At 41.0% G+C, this 23,228-nt stretch overlaps 2 protein-coding genes across 4 annotated transcripts in view; one reads left to right on the top strand and one right to left on the bottom strand.

Annotated features, from left to right (window-relative positions):
* Window positions 1-373: 373 nt before the first annotated feature.
* On the top strand, window positions 374-16,837 carry LOC115779809 (T-complex protein 11-like protein 1). Of its 3 annotated transcripts, none has more exons than XM_030728634.1 (10): window positions 374-402; window positions 4,777-4,867; window positions 4,993-5,122; window positions 5,229-5,349; window positions 5,612-5,832; window positions 6,623-6,759; window positions 8,857-9,038; window positions 9,488-9,669; window positions 11,523-11,695; window positions 13,013-13,245. In XM_030728634.1, the coding sequence occupies exons 2-10, from the start codon at window positions 4,789-4,791 to the stop codon at window positions 13,243-13,245; spliced, it is 1,458 nt and encodes a 485-aa protein (XP_030584494.1). In that variant the 5' UTR covers window positions 374-402; window positions 4,777-4,788. The 3 variants fall into 3 exon arrangements, with proteins under 3 accessions (XP_030584494.1, XP_030584493.1, XP_030584495.1); XM_030728633.1 differs by lacking the exon at window positions 374-402 and adding an exon at window positions 834-940 and having other exon boundaries at window positions 13,013-16,837; XM_030728635.1 differs by lacking the exons at window positions 374-402; window positions 13,013-13,245 and adding exons at window positions 834-940; window positions 12,431-12,525.
* A 1,658-nt stretch (window positions 16,838-18,495) lies between these two features.
* The window catches only part of LOC115779808 (ankyrin repeat and SAM domain-containing protein 1A), a 51,768-nt gene continuing 47,035 nt past the window's right edge, over window positions 18,496-23,228 (bottom strand). Inside the window, 1 exon segment of the mRNA XM_075074364.1 lies at window positions 18,496-19,421. Within this exon segment, the coding sequence (XP_074930465.1) occupies window positions 19,389-19,421 (33 nt within the window). The 3' untranslated portion in view covers window positions 18,496-19,388.

Here is a 23,228-nt window from a genome sequence, read left to right as displayed (position 1 = left end):
ATTTGAATATATAAACCTTAGACTCTTTGTGATGCATCCCACATTGTCCCACACTTAGTTTGTTGTAATCTGGTCTCCCAGTCCTCAATGGGTGTATGGGTGAAGAAAATCACAGTTGTACATGTTCTAAACAAGAAATTATTGAAATGGATTGTTTAATAAGCATAAAAATCTTAATATATTTAGAAATTTAGTTTGGGAGGGAATGGATTTCTTTAAAGCACTTGTTTTTATATCCATTACAGAACAGTTTTTTGTTTTGTTTTTTAAAGTACGTTATAAAAGTAATCTGAAACCACCCTTAAAGTGTATTTGTAAAATAATGCAGTATTTGAGAGCTTCAGTATGACGCGCTTGTTCACTGTTCACCCTTTCTGGACTGCATACCTGCTCTTTCTCGAGGTTAGCACAGACATTTCCAGGTGTTTAGCTTTATATCGTTTCGTACAATGACTAACGACCGCTTTCCTTTTGTTTCCACTTGACTACAATAGAAACGAGGAACAGGTAGCTCGAGTTTTCTTTCAAACGCAGCGACGACACGTAGAGTCAGACGGGCGGACAGCAAACAGAAACATACAGCACTGCCACGCCCACTGTTTTGATTTGAGAACGGAACAAACCAAATCAAGTAGCGTCGGTTTTGATGTGTTTTTAAGCTAGAAAAGAATTTAAGTCAATAGTTTGTTGTATTTATAGCTACATTTTGTATACGAACACAGCTACAGATACGAGATCGATATTGTGTTGAAACGGGAAAAAAGTTTCATTTTATTAAACCCCCCCCCAAACATCGATGACAATGGTTTCGCCCAGGTTTGAACTTGAACGTTGCTGTTTTGGAGGTTTTTAAACTGCGGAAAGATACACTGTAACGTTTCTGACGCAGCGTTCACCTCTAAAACCCGCAATACATTAATTTAAATAGCAGCGACAACTGGTAAGTTCGCCTCTGGAAAAACGTCATTTTCACTACTTTAATCTTACGCCTTCGTGCTTTCATTATTATTATGTTTTTACGTTTTTGCGATTATATATTTGTATTTAAATTATTTTCTGCTAATATTGTAATTAGCTGCTATATATTTAGATGAACTGTCTACAATATAATTTATTAATTTATGCCATATACTGCTCAAAAAAAAGAAAAAAAAATTAAAGGAACACAGTGTTTGAACACACATCAGCTCTCAATGGGGAATAAAAGAAATCATGCAGGATTGGGTAATGCATTAGGGATGAAAGTATGCCACGTTGTTTGATGGAAACTAAAGTTATCAACCTACAGAGGATTGAATTAAAAGACAATTCAAAATGAAAAAAATGATGCAGCAGGCAAGTCCATCTTGCCGAAATTTCATTGCAGCAACTCAAAATGGTATTCAGTAGTTTGGTTCACCCCCACGTGCTTGTATGCATGCCTGGAAACGCTGGTTCATGATCTTAATGAGAGTGCGGATAGTATCCTGAGGATCTCCTCCCAGATCTGGACCCAATATGAGGTGCAACCTGGTGGCGTCAAATGGACTGAAACATAATGTCCCAGAGGTGTTCCGTTAGGACTTAGGTCAGGAGAGCACTGGAGCCAGTTTATGGTATCAATTCTGTCATCCTCCAGGAACTGCCTGTGTACTCTCACCACACGAGGTCGGGCATTGTCGTGCACCAGGAGCAATCCAGGACCCACTGCACCAGCATAGGGTCTGACAATGGGTCCAAGGATTTCATCCCGATCCCCAGTGGCAGTTAGGGTGCCGTTGACTAGCCTTTAGAGGTCTGTGCATCCCTCCATAGATATGCTTCCACAGACCATCATTGTCCCACAGAGTTGAGAAGTAACGAAGTACAAATACTTTGTACATTTTTCTGAGTATTTTTCTATTTTTTTTTTTACTTTTACTCTCTCTAGTCCTTCTTCTAGTCCTTACATTGTCAAAACAGACCCGTTACTTTAGGTTTAACATCTGAGGGAAGATTTTATTTCCGGCCACTGTGCCTTCAAACATCAAACTGATCTGAGCCTAAATGAAGGAACAATAACACGTTAAAGGACAATCATACTGGCGTATCCATCCCCGGAGTTTATCGCATACAAAGAGATGAACGGGTTAAAACCATATAATTTATGTATCATTTATAGTTATGTATGTGATTCTTTACCCCATGCTGAGCCACTACAACCAATCTTAGCCCCCAGGGTGAACCTGCTCTCATCTGTGAAAAGCACACGGTGCCAATGGTGGATCTGCCAGTTCTTGGATGGCAAATTCCAATCAGGCTCCACGGTGCCTGGTGTCCACTAGAGCAGTGGTCCCCAACCTTTTTTGAGCCGCGGACCGGTTTAGTGTTAGAAAATATTTCCACGGACCGGCTTTTAAGGTGTGGCGAATAAATACGTCAAAATAAATGATACGACCATAACCAAGTGTGATATTTTCTACGTATAATAATAAAAAACGGGAATCCACTTTGTATTCGTATGCAACTCTATCAGCAGCGTTCTCGTAACATCCCGCCTTAACATGAATAACAGGCTCTCTGCCCACAGCGCTCCCTGGTCAGCTGTTAGAGCCATGGTAAAACATGCCTTCAAAATAAGATACACCGCAAAAACAAATACAGTAGAAATCACCTCAGTCGGATTCAAATGGCCCAGTTTGGGGTCTATTATCGAATTTCGCTGCAATGGCTTCTGCTTCATCCATGAATTTGCTTCTGCAAATTTTATAATCTGAAATTTTACTCGTAAGTGCAAGTTTGTAGCTTACACTTGCCACGATTGTCCCCGGTGAAATGAACTGATATAAACACTAAAACAATTTCCAGGCGTTGTTAGTGTGTGTGTAGTTGTGCACGAACGAGCCGATGCATGGAAGTGGGCGGACAGGAGCTGAGGAGGGTTTTAGCGCTAAACTCATCCAGTTTATGCGATCACATTTAACTGGAAATTTATTACAATGGGACCAGATTTTTCATCCGAGGTAGGTGAATATCCAACGGATTTATGTGATGATTTTATTGGAATTAATGTTAGGAAAAATCAGGACCTGCAGATGCCATCCAACTAGAGCGAAAACCCGATTTGTGCGACTTCGACTTAGGTGATTTTTACTGTATAAAGCGCATGAAAAATACAACTCACCATAACACTGAATCAGTGTAAGCCCCCTGAGCTTGTTTCTCTGATACTCATTTTTGCTGACTTCTGGTTTGACTGGGTTCGGCCGATTTCACATGGAGCGTGGCTGCAGAGCCGCGGTGTCAAGCGCTGGAGAGTCAGTTTGATGGCTGGGTCTACCTCACTGCTATCCCCGGTGTTGATAAATAAAAATGGTAAATGGACTAGTTCTTACATAGCGCTTTTCTACTCTTGTTGAGCACTCAAAAATTTAAAGAAGCGTTATGTAGGTCAACCAACCGATTTCGTTAGACAGGCCTGAAGCTTCTGGGTTTAATTTTAGCGGTGACGTATCATGTGAGCAGAAACGTCTTGACACGTCAAGAGGAAGTCATGGAGGGAAGTAACGGAGCGAATCCGCCCATTTTTCAAAATAAAATATAGTTTAGGCGCAAATAATAAGTAAAACGGAAATAATTTAAGTTATTTATTCTTTATGTGCGGCCCGGTACCAAATGTCCCACGGCCCGGTACCGGTCCACGGCCCGGGGGTTGGGGACCTCTGCACTAGAGGACATCAGGTCACCCTCATAGTCTGTTTCAGATTGTTGGGTCAGAGATATTCACACCAGTGCCCTGCTGGAGGCTAATCCTGTTCCTCCTTGCAGAAAGGAGCAGACAGTGGTCCTGCTGATGGGTTAAGGACCTTATACGGTCCTGTCCAGCTCTCCTAGAGTAACTGCTTGTCTCTTGGAATCTCCTCCATGCTCTTGATACTGTGCTTGGAAACACAGCAAAAACTAGTTTAAAAAAAACAGAAAAGATTTAGAAGAAAAAAAAAATGTCAGCTGCCTTCACCTGTAAAACCATTCCTGTTTTGGAGGTTGTCTCATTGTTGCCCCTTCTAGTGCACCTAGTGTTAATTTCATTAACACCAAAGCAGCTGAAACTGATTAACAATCCCCTCTGCTGCTTTACTGACTAGATCATAGTGGCAACACTACCGTCTTTGGAACAATAGGATTGGAGGTTCAAATCCCGATGATGAGAAACAAGGCTACGGCATAAGTACAAGGGATGAGAATTCTACTACATATAAAACCCCAGTGAAAGGGGTTACATGAAGAGGATGTGGATTCTTCGACACCCAACATCTAGACTAACATTGAAACAACTAGCAGCTCAGTGTTCCAAGATCCACAACAAGATATTACAACTAGAAATTGATGAGATACAACACAAATGCTACAGCGAGGGGGAGCGAGTGAACGCCAGGTCAGTGGGGGAGAGAACATCATCCCCACACGCCAAGATTGGATACCAAGCCCCAAGAACAATTGGTCGGCTGCTCTGACCTGAAAGAGAAGAGAACTATGTGAAGATGTGACTTAGAAACTGCTGAGCAAAGACTCACAGCCTTGGCTAAATGCATGAGTAGGTGTACCAGAGACATAGAAGCAAAGTGAATAAACCAGATGTTCTCCACTGAACCATCCAAGGTGTGCTCTCATTGGCAGGGGAAATATTACTAAAACTGCTGCTTGATTGTTAATGGGTTAACTAATGGTCTCAACGGTGAACATTTTGAGTGGAGGCATTGTTAAAATCTGGAAAAAGTGACCATTTTTACCACATTAACGAGTGATTTAACTGTCTAGAGTGTGTCTGAAATGCCAAATCAGAGAGAGGAGGCCATTGATGATTCCCCCGCTGACCTTCCCTGTCTGGAAAAACCCGACTCTCCAACAGGTACGTGGCAGTTATTACAGCAGTTATTGTTTTCAGACACATTCAGGGGCCATTAGTAATTGAAATATTACCACTGTGGCAGTTTTAATTATCTGTGGGTGTATGTGTCCTGTCTGTGGTGTCAGGGAGCCCACCCACTGCCTCATTATCCAGTCTAATGGAGCTGGAAAATTGTGTTTCCAACCTGAGCCTTGCACATGAGATAGTGGTGAACAGAGACTTCTGCTTCAAACCCAGAAATCCTCCCACAGACAGGCAAGAAAACACTTAACCACATCAACAGTGACCTTGGTTATTCTTAGTTCCTGTATTAATGAGTGTTGTGACTCTTGAGCTGTTCTTTTAAACTGCTTGTCTGCAGCCTGGAGGGCAAAATGACAGAAATTGTTCACCGGGCCTTTTGGGACAGTCTTCAGGAGCAGCTGAGCAGCGATCCTCCAAATTACAGCCATGCAGTCCTTCTGCTGCAGGAAGTCAAAACTGTGGGTATCTGCCATTGGAAGGGTCACAACCCAAAATCAGATAAAGAAATGTCAGAATAATATTGCAACAAATTGGGTTTGGTATTTTGTGTGTACCTGCCCAGGGACTGGAGCTGAAAACTGGCTAGAAGCTAAATCAGCTTCTTTCTTCAAACGAAAAAAATGTTTTTGTGCTTGACAAATAAAGAATAAAACAAACTGGATGAACTGAACATTTCCAAAAGACACTGCAGTGAACACAGACAATTTTTCTTCACATTAGATGCTTCAGTCTCTGCTCATGCCCGGTCACGTCAGAGTGCGGTCTCAGCTTGACGAGGTGCTGGACCTGGACCTGATCCAGCAGGAGGTCGCTCACGGGGCCCTGGACCTCCACAGACTGGCGGAATTTGTTATCAACACCATGGCGTCTTTATGTGCTCCGGTGCGCGACCCAGAAGTCAGAGCACTACGGGACCTCAAGGACCCTGTGGAGCTCCTGAAGTAAGGGCAGGTTAACAACATCTTCACAGAATAAACTTATGTCTGACATGGAATCAGTGCTGGGCTGTTGCTGTGTATTAAATCCAGCATGCAGCAGGCTGTATTTCTGTAATGACATCACTCCCAAACCACATTATTACAACTAAATGGAATGTAAAGCCACATTAATATACATTTACTGCTCAGTTTTCTGCTTAGCAGAGCCATGTCAGTGTAAGATAAATGCAAAGTTTTTTTTTTTTGGTTAGTGTGAGTGTGGACACTCAGTTCTGCATGAATACCTCCCATAATGTCCAATTAAGGTTAAAACTTATCATGCAAAAACTCAGAGGCTGGATCAGTGCAATTATTTAAAGGTCTTTCTTGTAAATTCTTGGGTATTAAAAATGGTATAAAACCTTTCAAAATTTAGTAAAGCTATTTAAAAAAATGTGAAGATACAAAGCTATACCTTTATGTCCAAAGCATCTATGTATTGTGGTGCAGAGATTTCAACTGAAGTTGAACTAGAGCCAAGTTGTATTGTCATGTAATACCAATTTGTACCACAAGATGGTGTTGTGGGTTGTGCAGCCAGTATTTAACTGGGCATGAGAGACATTCTTATCTACAGTGATGACCTGGAATTTCTTGAGGAAATGCAAGTAGAACTAAAGTATCAAGTTTAAAACAGTGACACACATCTGAAAGCAGCTCAACACCTCTACTAAAATTCTGCCCCCCAGTGACTGATGTTGCCTTGTCTCTAAGAATCTCAAAAACTGTTTCACCCAAACGTGATTCCTCTCAGGGCGATCTTCCGCGTTTTGGGGCTCATGAAGACCGACATGGTTAACTTCACCCTCCAGAGCCTGAGGCCTCATCTCCTGCAGCAGGCCGTGCAGTACGAGAGGGCCAAATTCCAGCAGATCCTGGACAAGCAGCCAGGTGAGAAGGGATTTAATTTCCAGCACGCTTCAATCTTGAACCGCACTGGTGCAGTGAGAGTGATAGATGAGAAAGGTGACTTTGTGAATGTTACATTTATGGTCGCTGGAAATTTCAATTAAACCTCTTTTGACCCTCGTCTCTCCAAAGCACTGTCTTGCCATTTTTCAGCTGCCCATATATTGGGCCAATCCCTGAACTGAGTTTTGGCTCATATACTGTCTTTCAGTAGCGCTGGCTAATCAGAGTAACTGGCAGTGTTACAGGGCCCCTGGTGCTGAAAAATTCATGTTAGCATCCATCCATTTATTTTCTCAACCACTCATCTAACTTAGGGTTATGGGTGTGGGGCTGCGGTATCACATCCACACTTATAGCCAGTTCAGTCATCAGTTCAATAACATGCATGACTTTGAACTGTGAGAGAAATCTGGACCCTTATGAAAGCAAATTACTGCACCCTCAGACATGTTGTTTGCAAACTATTTTCTTAAAGTAGAAATTCTCAAACTTTTGACTGTTTGCTCTATAAAATGTTTTGCCACTCTTTAGTCTCTTCTGTTGAATACTAAGTAAATATACACATTTAAGAAACTACAACCAGAGTAGCAGAATACTGCTTTATGGATTCCTCCTAGTAAGCAAAAGTAGTTTCATTTTTGTACCCCCAGTTTTTTCTCTCTCATTAGACAAATGATCAGTAACAGCCACTTAAGATATTATAATTCAAATCATCTAAGGGGGAACTAGACTCTTGTAACTCCTCTGGGTTTGATGTTCAGGCTTTAGAAAATCTACCTGCAGCAGGCGACTTTGGCCAAACAGGTTTCTTCATACACCTCACACACCCAGCTCTCATCAGGTGAGAGGTGGGGTACACCCTGGGCTGGCATGAGAACTCATTTACAAAAGAACAGAATTAATGACAAAAGCAAACTGGGTTTTAAAAATTACTAATTAATCTTCAATCTCTATTCTTCACTTTTTATGTATTTTTTTTTTTTATCCTGAACTCATGTTACATCTCATCGATAGCAGGAAAGCACCAAAATGGTTCAGGTGTTGGATGTAAAGAATCATCTGATCAGTCATCAGAAAATCACAATTATTGAAAGAAATGACAAAGAAGGAAAAAGATTTCACAATGGGCACATGTGAGTCTTATGTTTGGGAATGGCTGAGTGACTGCATTTGAAATTGTTGCAGTTCGAATCAAATGCACCTCAAACACAGGTTAACTGGTTTTGGTCATAGCCTCTATATAAAACATAGATGCAGCTTTCAGGTTTGAAAAATTAATCCAGTGCAAAAGCTCCTCAAGCCTGCCTTCTTTCAAATGGACAGCAGCTCCACATTTAAAAATAAGTCAAATTGTCTAGACATCCATGGGGAAAAGGAGCCTTAGGCTCTCTTGATCTCTGAATATGTGGTCTCGCTAAAAAAAATGTAATATGAGAGTAGAGTATGTGTTGGTAGATCACTCTTAGTGAAAAGACATAGCAGGATGGAGATGACTGACTTTTTTACAGCCCACTAAGGTAGGTGTGGGGAAACCACAGAGGTAAATTCAACAAATTATTGTGTTTTAAAGGTGCTCATGTAAATACAGTATGTTAATAACTGCAAATGCATATATGCAAAGAGTTAGATGTGTAAACCCAATGAATTCACTGCTAAAGTTTACATGAGTTTCTAGCCTTACTGAATAGTGTATGAGATTTATTTCTTTTAATGATGGTCTCCATTAGAATGATAAAAGGATGATAAAGCAGTTGGGCTTGATTGACTTATTTAAGTCTGTACTGCATGAGTGTGAAGTGATCGCTCAGTTTCTGCTGATTGGCCCCTCAGTCGTCATAAAAGCAGAGATGGTGGCAGTGAAAATGTTCAGCTTGAGGCTTCAAACAGGACTTCATAAACCAGTGGGTGACATAACAGTGGCTACATCCATTTATAATGAACAGTCTATGGCTCTGGTTCCCATACTCGCTCATTAGACACTAAAACTCATCGTTCTTTAAGTTGTTCTTAATTGTGTAGTTTTAGTTTCGAAGTTTATTATTATTAATCCTCTCGTAATTTGTCACTTCTCTTCAGATTCGCTGGACTATACCACCGCTTGGCTTCAGGCAGCAGTGTCTGAGGAGGTGTCGGCATCTGAAGCGCAGTCTGAGTCTCCCGGTCCTGACAGCAGCGGTCCTCTCAGCGCCATCGCTGTCCTCAACCGGGCCTACATACGGCTGCTCCGCTGGGACCCGCAGGACCAGAAATATCCTGAGGTCAGCTGCCGTCTGAAAAATTTCATCACGCCCACACTTTTCATTGGGCCCAGTGATATTTTATTGATTACGAGGGAATGTTCAGTTTCCCTACCCACTCCTCCTCACCGAGCCGCATGTTAAAGCATGTGACAACACATTAGAGGTCTTGTACAACCATTTTTTATCAGATGTTCCTGCAGAGCCCTGTCAAACACTTATTAGTCAACATCAGACGTGTTTCATGAGAGTGCAGTTGAAGTGATTTTAGACTTGATGTTATTTAGCTCTACTTAAATGTAACTGATACATCATGACAGTTTGCATTGATATACTGTATGACCCCTGAGGTCATTCATCATTCATCTGTGGCAATTATATTTAAGGTTATAGCCTTTATTGAGACATCAGTTTCATATTTGCGCTGAAAACATTGCCCCATGTGACCCCAAGCTGCCCTCCACACACAGACCGTGCTGATAGACCAAGCCCGCCTGGATGCTCTTGGTCAGCGGCTCCAGATGTTGGTCCTAGAGGCGTCGGTGCTGCTCCTGACCAACACTCAGTGTGGGTGTGTCGTTTTCTCCCTGCAGGGGTTTGTAGGTAAACTCAGGCAGTCCGTTACTGCCCTGCTGGAGGGCAGTCACACCAGGTAAGAGGAGGATGTGATGATGCATGTACTGGCTGTCACAGTGAACAGGTATTGTATGAGAAGGAAACCAATGGAGGTGACAGGAGGCAGCTAGCTTGTCAGAACAGATCCAGCTAACCTCATTCTTTCTGTTCAAGAGAAGGCGCGTCATGATTAGCAGATAAATGTGGAACAGCAGCTTGTAATATTCAAGGCCTGCTCGCACTCTAGTCTGAGTTGCAATAAAATGTAGCACAGGCTGTTTCTGCCCTAAACACAACAAGTTTTTTTTTTAACCCCTTGTAATATGTTTATATGATCTTTTATTTAAATGTTAGATGAGAAATCCCGAACAAAATTAGAAGTTATTGCTATGCTTGAGCATCTCTGCCTTGAAAGTGTGGTGTACCAATGGCCGTCTCAAAATCATGGAGTCAGACAGCCCAGATTTCATACTTAATCTTCAAAAAATGAGCCAATCAACATGCGAGGTGAGGCTAACTTGTTAGAGCTGGTAGCCTAACATTAGCTGATACAAAACGAGTCAAGCTGAAGGCTCGTATTATCTATGAACTCAAATTAGACCCATTTTGCCTCATTGCCTCTTACGCATATACTGTTACCATGGTGGATGCTTATAGTAAACATGGCCAAAGTTTCAAACTAGAGCAGTCTTAGACCTCCACCATGGCTAAAAATTCCCTCTATGCTGTGCATAAATCCATTTCCAAGATTTACAAGCATGTCTGGATTATTTTGTGATGTTTTCTTGGGAAAATCTAGACAATGCCTCCCATTTTGGGGAAGATTTGATGCAAATGCTCTAATTTGGCCTATCTCAATCACTCCTAAGTTGGTATAAACCCCAACTGTGGTTAAAAAAAAAAAAAAAAAATCATGCAAATCCATCCATCCTTTAAGTAAATCTGCTAACAGACAGACAACAAATCAGATGAAGTCTTTGGTGAAGATTGAAGTCAGCATATGTGCAAGTAATTCCCATGATCCAGCTCAGGCTACTCAGACCAGACATTTTCCTCTTTAACCTGACTCTGAATAATGTAAATGAGAGCAGATACCCTCAGTTTGGTCACAGCTCAGACTGTGAGCACAGAAACCCCACCTACCTGCTGTTCAAATCTTCTGTCTGACAGAGGCAGCCAGTCAGGAGAAAGCTGACTAAAAAGGGAGAGTGGCCAGTGGAAGGAACTAAAACCTCTTGTTTGAGACAGTGAATAGTGCCAGTAGAGGTGGAGTCAGGAGTCTTTTGAATTGTGAATCATGCAAAGCTTCTTTAGTAGAGTCCAACACTAAAATTATGGAGCTGGAAATGAACATAATAATTCAAACATTGTAGAACCTGTTCTGATAAATTGAGTTGTAAACAGCAATCAGACATTGGCTCTTCAGAATCTATGTGCAGGTCAAACATCTGTGGCTTAATTACTCCTACAGTATAATTTTATCACTGGAAAGCAAAAAGTAGTTTTCAGTGTTTTAACAGTCGGAGCAAAGTGGATTCACTCCAGCATCAGGCAAGCAGCAGAGCGGTGGGAGGAGACAGAGGGCGGCACTAATTTGCATTTTCATAAATACACATGTACTAAAGGCGGCAGAGATGTAGAATTATATATAAGCCATTTTAAGGAGTGCTATCATAGGAAAAAATGTGAATCGTGATAAACAAAGCTAAGCTTGTAGAGTTTTATCAATGCACAGGAGAGGAACTTTAACTGAAATCCTTTTCTTGGAGAACTCCTTTATTACTTCCATCAGTCCCAGGACTTTGTGGATAAAGCCGTACACCTGTGACATAATATACAGCTCATGAAGACTGCTGAGAGTTGGTCTGATGCTGGTTTCTGGTTCTATAGGGAAGCTGACCTGAAGGAGGCCCTGTTGGGGATTGGGGAGACCGTACTACAGCAGGTGACTGAGGCTCTGGCCACCCACGGGGGAGCAGCGCTGCCTCAGGAGAGCCGGGATCTGCTCAAGGGACAAATATCTGACCTGTGGAAACAGAACAACCCAGTTCGCGTGCTTATAGGTCAGATATGATGGGGAAACTATATAAATCCACATATTTCAAGTATTTATTGCTTTATAATGGTGGCTGTTTACTTCTGTTAAGGTGTGAGTGAAAGGCGGCCGGGAAGACATTTTTACAAGAAGTATATTTTAGACTGTAAAATCTCATGTTTGGAGAGTCATTATTTTCACTGGACAGATTAAACTATCAGTTAATTTTATTGTTTATTTATTTAGTTTTATGTCTGAAAAATGTCACAAAATATTTGTAGTCACAACTTCCAATTCCATGGTGATATCCTGTTGATGCAGATTTTGAGATTTCAGGGTGCAGGAGATTATGTTCCTTGAAAAATTATTATTTTTATTAGTTAATTATTATAGTTTTTATTATAAAAACACATAATATGTACATGTTTTTTTTTTTTTTTGGATGGGGTCTGTACCTCTGCTTATATTTTATATATTATAATATTTATAGTACAATACTCTGTAAAAGTCTTCAGCCACACCTCATTTCTACATACTCTGCAAAAGACCCCACCACTTTTTAATCAGAGTACAGCATCAAGTCAGTTAAACTTCTGGGATATTGATCTGGTCAGTTAAGTAGCAGAGGGCGGTTGTTAATCAGTTTCAGCTGCTTTGGCATTAGAGGGGCAACAATGAGACAACCCCGAAAACAGGAATGGTTTTACAGGTGGAGGCCACTCACATTTTTACCCTCCTCATCTTTTCTGTTTTTTTCCACTAGGTTTGCTTTTGGCTTGGCTCGGCTCAGTGTCACTACTGGTAGCATGAGGCGATCATCACTGACATGCTTCATTCTCTTGACAGAGAACAAAACAAACTATTACCTAATTACAAGAAAGAGAGTTCAGGCTGTGCTGAAGAATAAAGGTGGTCACACCAAATATTGACAACTTCTCCAACAAGCTATTCAAAGCTTGTCAGAATTGTGCAAACTTGTTTTTGCTTTATATATGGTATTTTCATGCATGCTTGCACATACTTCAATAAGCTGCTGCACCTATTTCCCATTTTCCCAGCAAAATATGAAGAAATGAGGGGTCGTTCAAGACTTTTCCACAGTACTGTATGTTTTTAAATCAATTAACTCTACCACGAAAGATTTGGAATGATCTGTCCTTACAGACTGCTTTAAAAACAAAACCAAACATTAGTATATGTTCCTCTTATTTTGATTGTGTCCACATTGAGCCACCATGAGAAAGATGTACTATAATGCTGCTGAGTTTAGGTCATCTCTGTTTAAACTTGGATGTGTGCTGCTGCAGTGAGCTGACTTCTCTCCCTCCCTCTCTCCATCAAACAGGAGAAAGGGTACAGGGTTTCCTTCAGGCCACGCTGCGGGGTGGCCCTGCTAAAAGGAGTCCAGAGCTGCCTGCTCCCCTCAGGCTGCTGAGTGCTGAGCTTGTTGAGCTGGGGACGGCCTTCGGGCGAATCGTCCACTTCAACCAAACAGTCTTTGGTCCCTTCTATGCACCCATCCTCAGGAAACTGCTGTTCCAGCCGGGAGGGGCTGAGGCTGGGGAGGACTCGCGCTAAACTGAGGCTGACCCAGACAACCGATGGTGACCTGAACACAAGCTGCCATTTATTATTGAGTGTGGAGCTTTTAGAGTGTAAATACAGTGGATGGAAGAGTTCAAGGGAAACTCAGTGGGCAGATACATACCCAAGCTATTAAAAAAAAGACAGCTTTATAGATATGTTTGGTCTCCAGAAAAGGAATTTTCAGGAAAATGTTAGGACTTAAAGCCCAACTCAAAGCAGGAGTCAAGTAGTGAATGAGTACTTGCACTAGTACTTGAGTACTAGTGCATCATAACCAGAAATCTCAAGGCATTAGGGGAAATAAAAAGCTTGTGAAAGTAATTTGAGTATTTCCAGATGAAAGCTTTTACTCATAATTATTATATTTGGCCATCATAAGAGGCATAATGTGAATGATTTTAGAAATCAGAGCACCAAAGAAAATATGCTAAGTCTGTAAATAACACTTAAGCTTTAATATGTAGCTCATGTTGAAAGATGTTTGTGAGTAACTTACCAAAGATAGCATGCACTTTTTTATTGTTTTTTTTCTTCTTCTTCTTCTTAAACCAAAAATATGCTCAAGTGTTTCTTTTAGTTGCTGACATTGGTGGGGGAGTGTGCTACTAAACAAATACCAAAATGATGATTTTTCTATATTTTTTTTCCACCAGCCATCAAAGACATGAAAACATGCATCATATAAAAGAAATGACCATTCACTTTGTTACATTTTAAGCAATATTTTTGGAAAAACCCATTGCAGCATACACACTCAATGGTCTAAGCTCAGACCTATCTTTTTTAAATACTAATACGGTTCATATATATTTTGTTTAGTTTTGATTACATGTTATTGTACTGAAACTCAGCCAGAGTCCTGTTTTTAATTTTTTACACACTGACTTTGCATGTGGTTGGAGTGACTGCTGTAGCTGACTGTCAACAGTGTTCACAGAGTTTCAGGAACCCATTTGTTTCATTTTATTTACGTCTTTTTTTTTTTTTTTTTTTAAATGACTCGTTCCATAAACTGTATAAAAAAGATGGACGTAGCCTCAGGGTCTGAAAAGCAGAGCCAGCGCTCAACTGCCTTAAACGTGCATTCTCTCTAATGGCCAGCAGGCCATTAGAGAGAATGCAGGTCCGGAAGCGACTAGCGCTTCCGGAAGCTGCCAAAATAAGTTAAATTGTACAGATATTAAAAAAAACTACATTTCCTCTAGGGGCTACTTGAGGCTGGCTCCAAAAGTGTCTTAATTCCAAAGGTGTTACATGGCAAACTTAGCCCTCTGAAATATATTTACAGCCTGGTATAAAAACAGATTTGGTCTCAACTATGCAGGGTGTGATTTATTTATTTATTTTATTAATAACTCATCCATTTGGTCTTTAACACTTAAAATCAGGGACACAGTAGCTTTTGACAAGTGTGCTGCTGAAGCTTCAAAATGCGGAGTCCAGCAGACAGTTGGTGTTGTCATTGGTGGCTACCTTAAAAATGCACCCACTCAACTTTCTTCTGTTACAATACGATGGCTGATGTAACCTGTATTTCTCACTCTTAGAAAGAGACTCAGAATCATCTGTTTATGTTTAAAGCAACGTCCGGCATTTCTGAAAATGTAACAAATAAATCCAATAATATAAATTAACACAATTGGTATTTATTAGTAAAATAATACATGACAATGAGACCAAGATAAGTAAAATATTATTTGCCTAATTTATTTGCATTAGTCTAATTTCATCTATGTGCGAGTCACTACTGCACACTGCAGTCCTTTACAGTGACGCTTCTCCATTACCTGCTGTCACTGTGAGTCCACCTCACACGCGCATACGTGTGGTGTAAAGTCAATAAGAGAAATGTGAGGTGAAATAATACCAAACAGGGTTGACAACAAGTTGTGTTACTGTAATAGTGCAATAAAGTTTTCCAGCAAGTCTTACATGTTACACCGAACAAAACAAGAGTGAGGACAAACCAGTGCGAGCAGGCAAGAGATGACAGGGAAAGCATCAGAGTCTGAGCTTTCCAGCAATTAAGTAAAAAAAACAAAAACTTTTACAAACATCTCCAAACTGCTAATCCATAATGTTATCGTCTGCTGCTGAATGCAGAAATGAAATAAATTTAGTAAAATAAAAAATTGAATTGAACAGAGTGACTCGTCAGTACTGAACCCAAATATCAGATCCATATACCCCTAGTCTACATCCATCTTTTATATTCAGTCAATCAATCACAGTTAAAGTTTATGTCAACTTTTGCCAGTGTTATTTTTTCCCCATTGATTCATGCTACAGTCACACTAGCGGTTAGAGACCACAGTGCGATCAAAATGATTGCAACCGTGCGCAGTCAACTTTGAATCTCACTATGTTTAAAACGGTTGATCTAAAGACATGTGTGCAACCACGAGCAAATAGTTGCTGTCTTCAAAACGACGTTGGTGCGGCAATAAAATGGCAACAATGTGGCGTCAGTCTGCTATCAGTTTGCAACTGAATGGAGTCAAGTTGGCAGTTACATTGTATTTGTAATAATATGGTGATTAACTGTGATAAATCAGTGAAAATCTGGTGCCATCTACATACACAGAAATTTACATTTACTTATATCCAGCGGGGCCCAGCCAGAACCTCCATAAATTTGAAATTCAGCAACAAATGGTGTAGGATGGCAATTTAAATTCAAAAAGACATGAGTGCTCAGCAACATTGCTTTTATATAGGAATATAACCAGAATACAAAAGATTGGCAACCAGTTGAGTCTGCAAAGAGATGCATTTGCAGGCAAGTTGTACTCATCAGTGCAGACTGACTCAGATGGCAGTTATTTGCAAACCTTTGCCAGTCTGTCTGAGACTGACTGCCTCCCATCAGGCGACCACTGCAGTCGTCTTGCGGTCCAGTGTGGCCACCCAGAGTTTTAGGGTGCTGCACACTCAACCTCTGGGTGACCAGTTGGTTGCTGCAACTACTTGCAATGTTAGGTGCAATGTTAGCAGGATCACCAACATGCATTTTAAAGAGTCAGTTTTTCATATTGTATGTAAATTAAAAACATACCCATATAAAACTGTAATGTAGCTGGAATAGCACATTTCTATAACGATGTCAGTTTTAAAGAATTGTTAACAGGAGGGATTGTTTTCATAAGATGAGCTAAAACATGCAAAAAAATACAAATTAAAAGGCTGGTAATGTTCCTTTAACTGTTCCTTTGCTACAGGTCCCAGCAGATAAACATACACCTGATATAAAAAAAAAAAAAACAGTTTCTTCATGTTGTACAAATGCTGGGTTTACTGATGCTGAATACTGTGTGTGCGTGTGTGTGTGTGTGTGTTTTCACCAGGCACCTGGATGCTTGGCTCTGACTTGAATGCAGTTAGAGACACGAGAGGCACAAAGAATGGGGCTAATCGTTTGTTTCGAATAAAAAGTTTCACCACCCACTAATCTCTTTGGCAGGAGAAACACTGACAAAAGTATAATTGTACATTAATTACCATGTTGTTGTATTTGTCACTTTAAATTTTAAACAGCTGGTGTAATGTTTCTGCTTTTAACTACTCAGCCATATAAAAGAAATCAATGCCGACAAGAGACGTGAGAGGGATTCTTTAGTCTTTGTATTATTTAATTTCATTAATATAATATTGCTTTGAAATTGGAAACAGTATCACATTTTCATTGACAAACCATACTCTGTCCACAAACATGGGCAAAGCATTGTATGCTGGTACAGTTTTTCTTTTCCTCTACATTTTCTTACCCTTTAATGATTCCCACATTTTCAATAGACCTGAATCAGAAATGCTCATAATGGTCTATATCATTAATGGTCTACAGTGCTCTAAACATTACAGTACCTACATGACAAGATCAGAAAGTCACACGGAGGCCAGGAAATAGACTTGACCTTTCTGTGTGACCTTTCTCAAGACAGGAGTGATACACGGGCCCTGTTTAGCCAGTGATATGGGACTACAGGTTACCTTTAGTCTGTGTTGGGATTCATCTCAGGGGCAGTGGAGGAGCAGGGGATATACGGAGTGAGATCTAAATGTCAGAGTAAGCGCTGGTTTGGCCCTGCACATTGCGTAAGGCTTACCTCTCAGTTTCTCTCTACCTCTTTCACACTGCTCTGCCCACTAAACTCAACGCACGCAAACACACTCGCATCGGCCGCTCCCCTTCAACTCACAGCTTGGTATCCGGAAACTTGAACGCTGGGGTGAGCTACACAAGGAAAACACCAATGTTAAAAAAGAGCGGTTACATGCACAGCCATATCATGCCACCAAAACTTGCTTTAAATAGCTTGCTGCTCATTTAAGAGTAACGCTTTTATATTGTGCATCCATAATAGAGCAGGTTGTCTTGGTGACACACAAAATGGAAGAACATACGTGACAAAATGTTGGACGACAATGGCAAAACGGAGGGATGAGGGTGGATTGCCGTGTTGGTGCGTAACGAAGGGAGGGAACGTAAAAAGCAAATGGCAGATGAGTGAGAGGAGACGAGACACTGCTACAGTACGTACAGAGAGAGACTGCTCAGGCCAAGTGCATCAAAGGGCACGAAAACACACACACACACACACACACACTGCCAACATGCAATCGTCAGTGGAAGCTAACAGTTAACAGTCAGAAACAGAGTGGCAATGACACAGCCCCGGTACCGCACGCAGGCCGGTTACACCGTTAAAAAAAAAAAAAAGTCAGTCTCCACGAGCTCAATCCCTCACTTCTCCCGCAGCACACAAAAAACAAGGACAGTGGCCTGTGATGTAACAGTCCAAACTCCCATGAGGACAGACAGAAACAAGGCATACAGCACGCACAGCAGGTAGTGCACACAGGGGAGAACCCACAGATATGTGTCGACTCCACGACGAGCGTTTTTTTTTTCTGAGTCACAGTGCAGAAGGAAAATCCTTTAAGGAGAAAAAAAATAAATAAAGGTGCCACGTTCTCAGCATAACAATCCACCCGCATTAACAAGACAGCAGAGCAACATTTAGATTAGGCGCTTTTAATGTAGTGGAATAAAATCTTTTTGCCACTTTTTTTTTTTTTAAAACTCCAAGTGACATACGTTGCATGTACTATACCTAATTCTAAATTGGTGTGAAACAGCATGGATACCTATCAAAGTAATCATGATAATAAGATGCTAAGTAGGGAAATGTGCATCAAATTGTGCTGGAGGCTCATTAATACACCCAATATTCTTCTCCTTTCTTTTTTTTTTTTTTAATTATGATATTCTTCTTTTATTTGTTTATTTTTGTTTTTTGTTTTTTTTTGCCTCTGGTTGTAACATTGGGATCCTTTAAGGATCCCTTCTCAATCATTCTGCCCCCACCCAAAGGTTTCAGTTATCCCCTGTCTATCAAAAGTATCACAAAAATGCACTAATGCATTTGCACCATAAGAAAAAAAGAAAACAAGGTCTTAAAAGGGATAGTGCCATGTTTTTAACACAGTGTTTCTTTTTTTTTTTTTTTTCTCTCTCTTAGTTTAAATTGACAGTAAGAAGAAGCTGTGATTTGCAGGCTCTCAGTGCTACCACGATCGCTGAGAGACACTGGGCAGTACAAGGCCAGAGCAAAGACTCGTCCTGACAAAAACTGTACCATCTTAAGAACAACGTCATCCCAGCTATTCACAGTCAGTTTAATACAGCAGGAAATAAGAAGTGTCTCTTTTTTTTTCCTCTCTCTTTTTTAAAGTCCTTTAGAAGCAGGGTGGAGGCGTGCAGTTGTTGGGTGGTGGTGTTCAGGGAGGTCAGGGGACTTTAATTGATTATAGATAACTGAAATTAAGTAAGGCTGTTGTCCTTGATAAAGTGTAGGAAAGTTGTCCTCCTGTACGTGTGTGTGTGTGTATGTTTGTGTGTGTGCGTGCATGTGTGTATTTGTGGGAGTGCACGAGGTCTCAGTTTTGGTCCGTTTTGAGTTCAGACATCAGTAATTAGATTTGTGACTGAATCCTTGTGGTCTTGCTATGAATATTATACAAATGCGTAAAAAAACAAAAACAAAAGTTGTTTGCTGCATGTTGCTGTTTTGTCTTTCATTGATTAATTGTCCGTCTTGCATCCCAGGCTATCAAAGCAGCCTCCTCATAGTGCTTCACAGTGGTAGATGCCTGGTAGACAGGACAGGCTACAGATGGAGAAAGAAACAAAAATAAATAAAATTATAACTGCGAGAGGCAAAACAACTAAACAATTTTGTAAATGAAAAAAATATGTTTAAAAAAACAAAAAAACCCCAAAAGGTTAAGTTACAGATTTGAACTCTATCTGTGTGATACCAGAAGGACACAATAAAGAAAACGTTAACATTTTGGAGAATATGTTGGATTCTTGCTGAGAATTATGCAAGAGGACACATCTGTACAGTTACTATGAAGCTTCCCTTTGCATGTGGATCCATTAGCTTAGCAGCTAACTGGATTTACAGGCAGCAGAGCACTTTCTCTCACTACTGTTTGAGCACAGCTGCCACAAGGACAGATACAGGAAACCCTTCATACCCCTTACCACAGTGCCTGTAATTATTTGTTGAGATTTTCACTTTTTTCTGTTTACTTTTACTCTTTTCTTTTGTGTACTTTTTGCCTTCCTGGGGCTATTTTGTCTTTCATAATTAATTTTTTATTATATGACTTTAAGTCATTCTGTTATTGGTTGTGTTTACTGTTTTGGCTGCTGTAACATGGGAATTTCCCAACTTTTGGGATAAATTAAGGATATCTGATTTCATCTATTAGGCATGTGATCTTATCTGGTAAATGACTAGCTAGCTTGGCTCTAGAAAAGGAAACCAAATCAGCACCTCTACCCTGACCAGCACCTCAAAGCGCCCTGATATCAATTGTTTAACCCAGCGGTTACTGTGGTGTACCTGTGCCCTGGAGGGACATAGAGCCATTGCAGGTGGGGTGTGCATGACTAGAGGAAACACAGGGAGAGAAATAAATTGAACGATTGTGTAGGGCAGGGCTCTTTAACTCCAGGCCTCGAGAGCCCCTGTCCTGCAGGTTTTAGATGTGTCTCTGCTTCAACACACCGGAGTCAGATATAGAAGTCATTAGCAGGACTCTAGAGAACTTGACTGCATACTGAGGAGGTAATTCAGCCATTTGATTCAGGTGTGTTGGATCAGGGACACATCTAAAACCTGCAGGACAGGGGCTCTCGAGGCCTGGAGTTGAAGAGCCCTGGTGTAGGGCAGTGGTTCCAAAATTTTGGCCCACAGCCCCCTGATGGGCCATGAAGGTACTGCAGGGGGGCCACAGTAATAACAGAAATTCAGTGTTAAATTACTCACAAGTATGCATAGTCACATATTTATATAACTGTATTCATTTATATAAAAAGTGAATTAGTTAGTGGTTAGTTTGTGATATTACTCTGACCACTGTGTCACAGAGGCAAGTGGGTCACATATTGGCATTAGCACTTTACATATGACTGGGTAGTGTTAGCAATTTATAGCCAACAGCCTGAGTTGTTTATGTTTTTTTAAATAAAATTTCAAGGAACTACATACTTTTCTCTTGTACTTTGATAGGAGTGAAGACGGGCCTTTAGCCAGAAAAATTTCACAGGCTGCCACTATTGGATAAGTTGAATCCACTATGGCTAATTAAATTTGGGTTGGGGGCCAAGGTTATTATCTTACTAATGTAAAAACAAATGCACAGTATGAAAAAGCTATCTCAGTAAGACCTCAGTCGCACAGGCCTAGAGACCAATCAGCAACCCCCTGGCAACCACAGACAATACAGACAAGTCAGCATCTTCTACACAAACAAAGGGCAACATGACAACCTGCTGGAATCCAAAGGACAAGGAGGCTTTCAGAGCAATACTGTCTATCTCTTTGCTTCCAATTTAACCATCAACCATTTGCCAGACAGTTGGGGAATACATATTTTCCCCTAGCAGCTGTGGTTGCTCAGGGGTGAGGCACTGGCCAGCCTCTAGACCTGCATGAGGGCCTTTAGCAACTGATTTCACAGTGACTGCCAGCAAGCTCCAGCACCCATGCCCGTGTCCAGGCCAGTTTGACTGAGTCTTTAACTGAACTGAAGACTCAGAATAGAATTAGAATATCATGAAAAAGTTGATTTATTTCAGTAATTCCATTCAAAAAGTGAAACTTGTATATTATATTCATTCATTACACACAGACTGATATATTTCAAATGTTTCTTTTAATTTGGATGATTATAACTGACAACTTTTTGAAAGGAATTACTGAAATAAATCAACTTTTTCACGATACTCTAATTTTATGACCAGCACCTGTATAATCTAACCAAAATATTATAAAGAGTTCACTAGTTATTTGTTAAATGGCTCAGATTTAGCTTCAATCAGTGGGAGAAGGCTTTGGTGCATCTGTTTATTGAGACCATCTGACAAAAGCCACCCACTACACAATAACAAAAATTAAAATGCACCCTGAAATAAAAACTGAACATTTTAAGCAAAAAGAACTTAACTGAAACGAGCAAACCCTCTCTGAAGCTAAGTGAAACTGAAATGAGTTGGAAATCAAATTAAAACCAAATTAAAAACTAATGCTAAGCTTTTAATAACTCCTTTTTGTGGCTTCTTAAGAGGGCATATCAGGAAAAAAAAAAGAGAACCACTGATTTAATTCATTCAAAACCAAAACATTACATTTCACTGAGGGCTGTGTGCCAGAGTAGTCCAAACTAATCGTTGTGAAGAAAAAGTCAGAAACAGGGAGAATATAATGTAATTATGGGAGCTATAGGAGTTTTTACACTCTTGTTTTAGCCATCAGATTTTGTTGCAGCTTCATATTAACTCTACAGATGTGAGATGTCAATATTCTCATGTAATTCTCTGCTAGAAATTAAACATATTTCCCAAAAATTCAAACTTTTCATCCAACAGTTTAACACACTGACTCCTTACATACAACCATATTTTTACTCAATAATATAAACTCAACATTTCTGGATATACTTCAACTTGCTGTTAGCCAATGTGAAGTCTAGACAGAGCGACCAAAAAAAAACAAACAAACAAAAAAAAAATGAACATGCTTGTTTTGCCTGTGGAGAATCAATTTTAAAAATGGCTTGAAAGAGGAAGAATAATAAAGATGCAACCTCTGGGAGCTATCTGGGATTTGGAGGCAGATGCAAGTTGTCAGGATGAGGAGGATGAGGAGGAAGAGGCAGTTTGGTTGAGAGAGCGGGGCCACTGTAAAATGAGATCAGTCCAGGATCATCCGTTCCAGGGCTCCGCCATTGGCTGCAGCAGCAACAGGCGACGGAGGCTGCCAGGGGGTTTTGGGGAGGTGCGGGGGAGCCGCAGGAGAGTTTGTCATGGCAGGTAGGAGGTTGGTCTGGGTCGCTGGGCAGGGCAAAGGAGGGTGCAGGAGTAGGCAGCCCTGAGGGATGCTATAACCATCACAGTGAGAAGGCACGGGGCTCACATGTATTTATGTGTGAGTGTGAGAGATAATAGAGAACCGGATGCAGGGGGAGAGAAAGTATTGGGGAGGGGGGGGGGGGGGGGGGTTGCAGAGGGGCGGCTGTGGGGTCCGGCCTCAGAATATGGTGGTCTCGTACTTGGTGCTGACAGGGCGCCTGCTGGCGTCCCGCTGGTCCAAGAGCCAGGTGGTGCTGCCCAGGGACTGCATGTCTGGGTCCATCTCCAGGGGGCGATCTGCCGGGGGGAGGGAGGGAGGAGGGACGAAAGGAGGGCGTGAGACGTGCGGCACTGGAGGCCATTGCGCCACACTGACAAGTCCTCAGCTCACACACGTGGCATGTGGATTAGAGTTACGCCAGTGATCATGTTATAATCACAGACACTCAGGCTCAATCCACAACATGGATGATGTCAGACAGAAAGTACCCTCAGCCTGTTATAAGCAGCAGCAGTAAACCAAAGATACGGCCCTCTGGGAGTTAAAAAATAT

The sequence above is a fragment of the Archocentrus centrarchus genome, chromosome 5 (assembly GCF_007364275.1).
Source record: "Archocentrus centrarchus isolate MPI-CPG fArcCen1 chromosome 5, fArcCen1, whole genome shotgun sequence".
NCBI classification, from domain to species: Eukaryota; Metazoa; Chordata; class Actinopteri; order Cichliformes; family Cichlidae; genus Archocentrus; species Archocentrus centrarchus.
The sequence above is the reverse complement of the archived record's forward strand: the minus strand, read 5'-3'. Positions and strand labels throughout refer to the sequence as shown.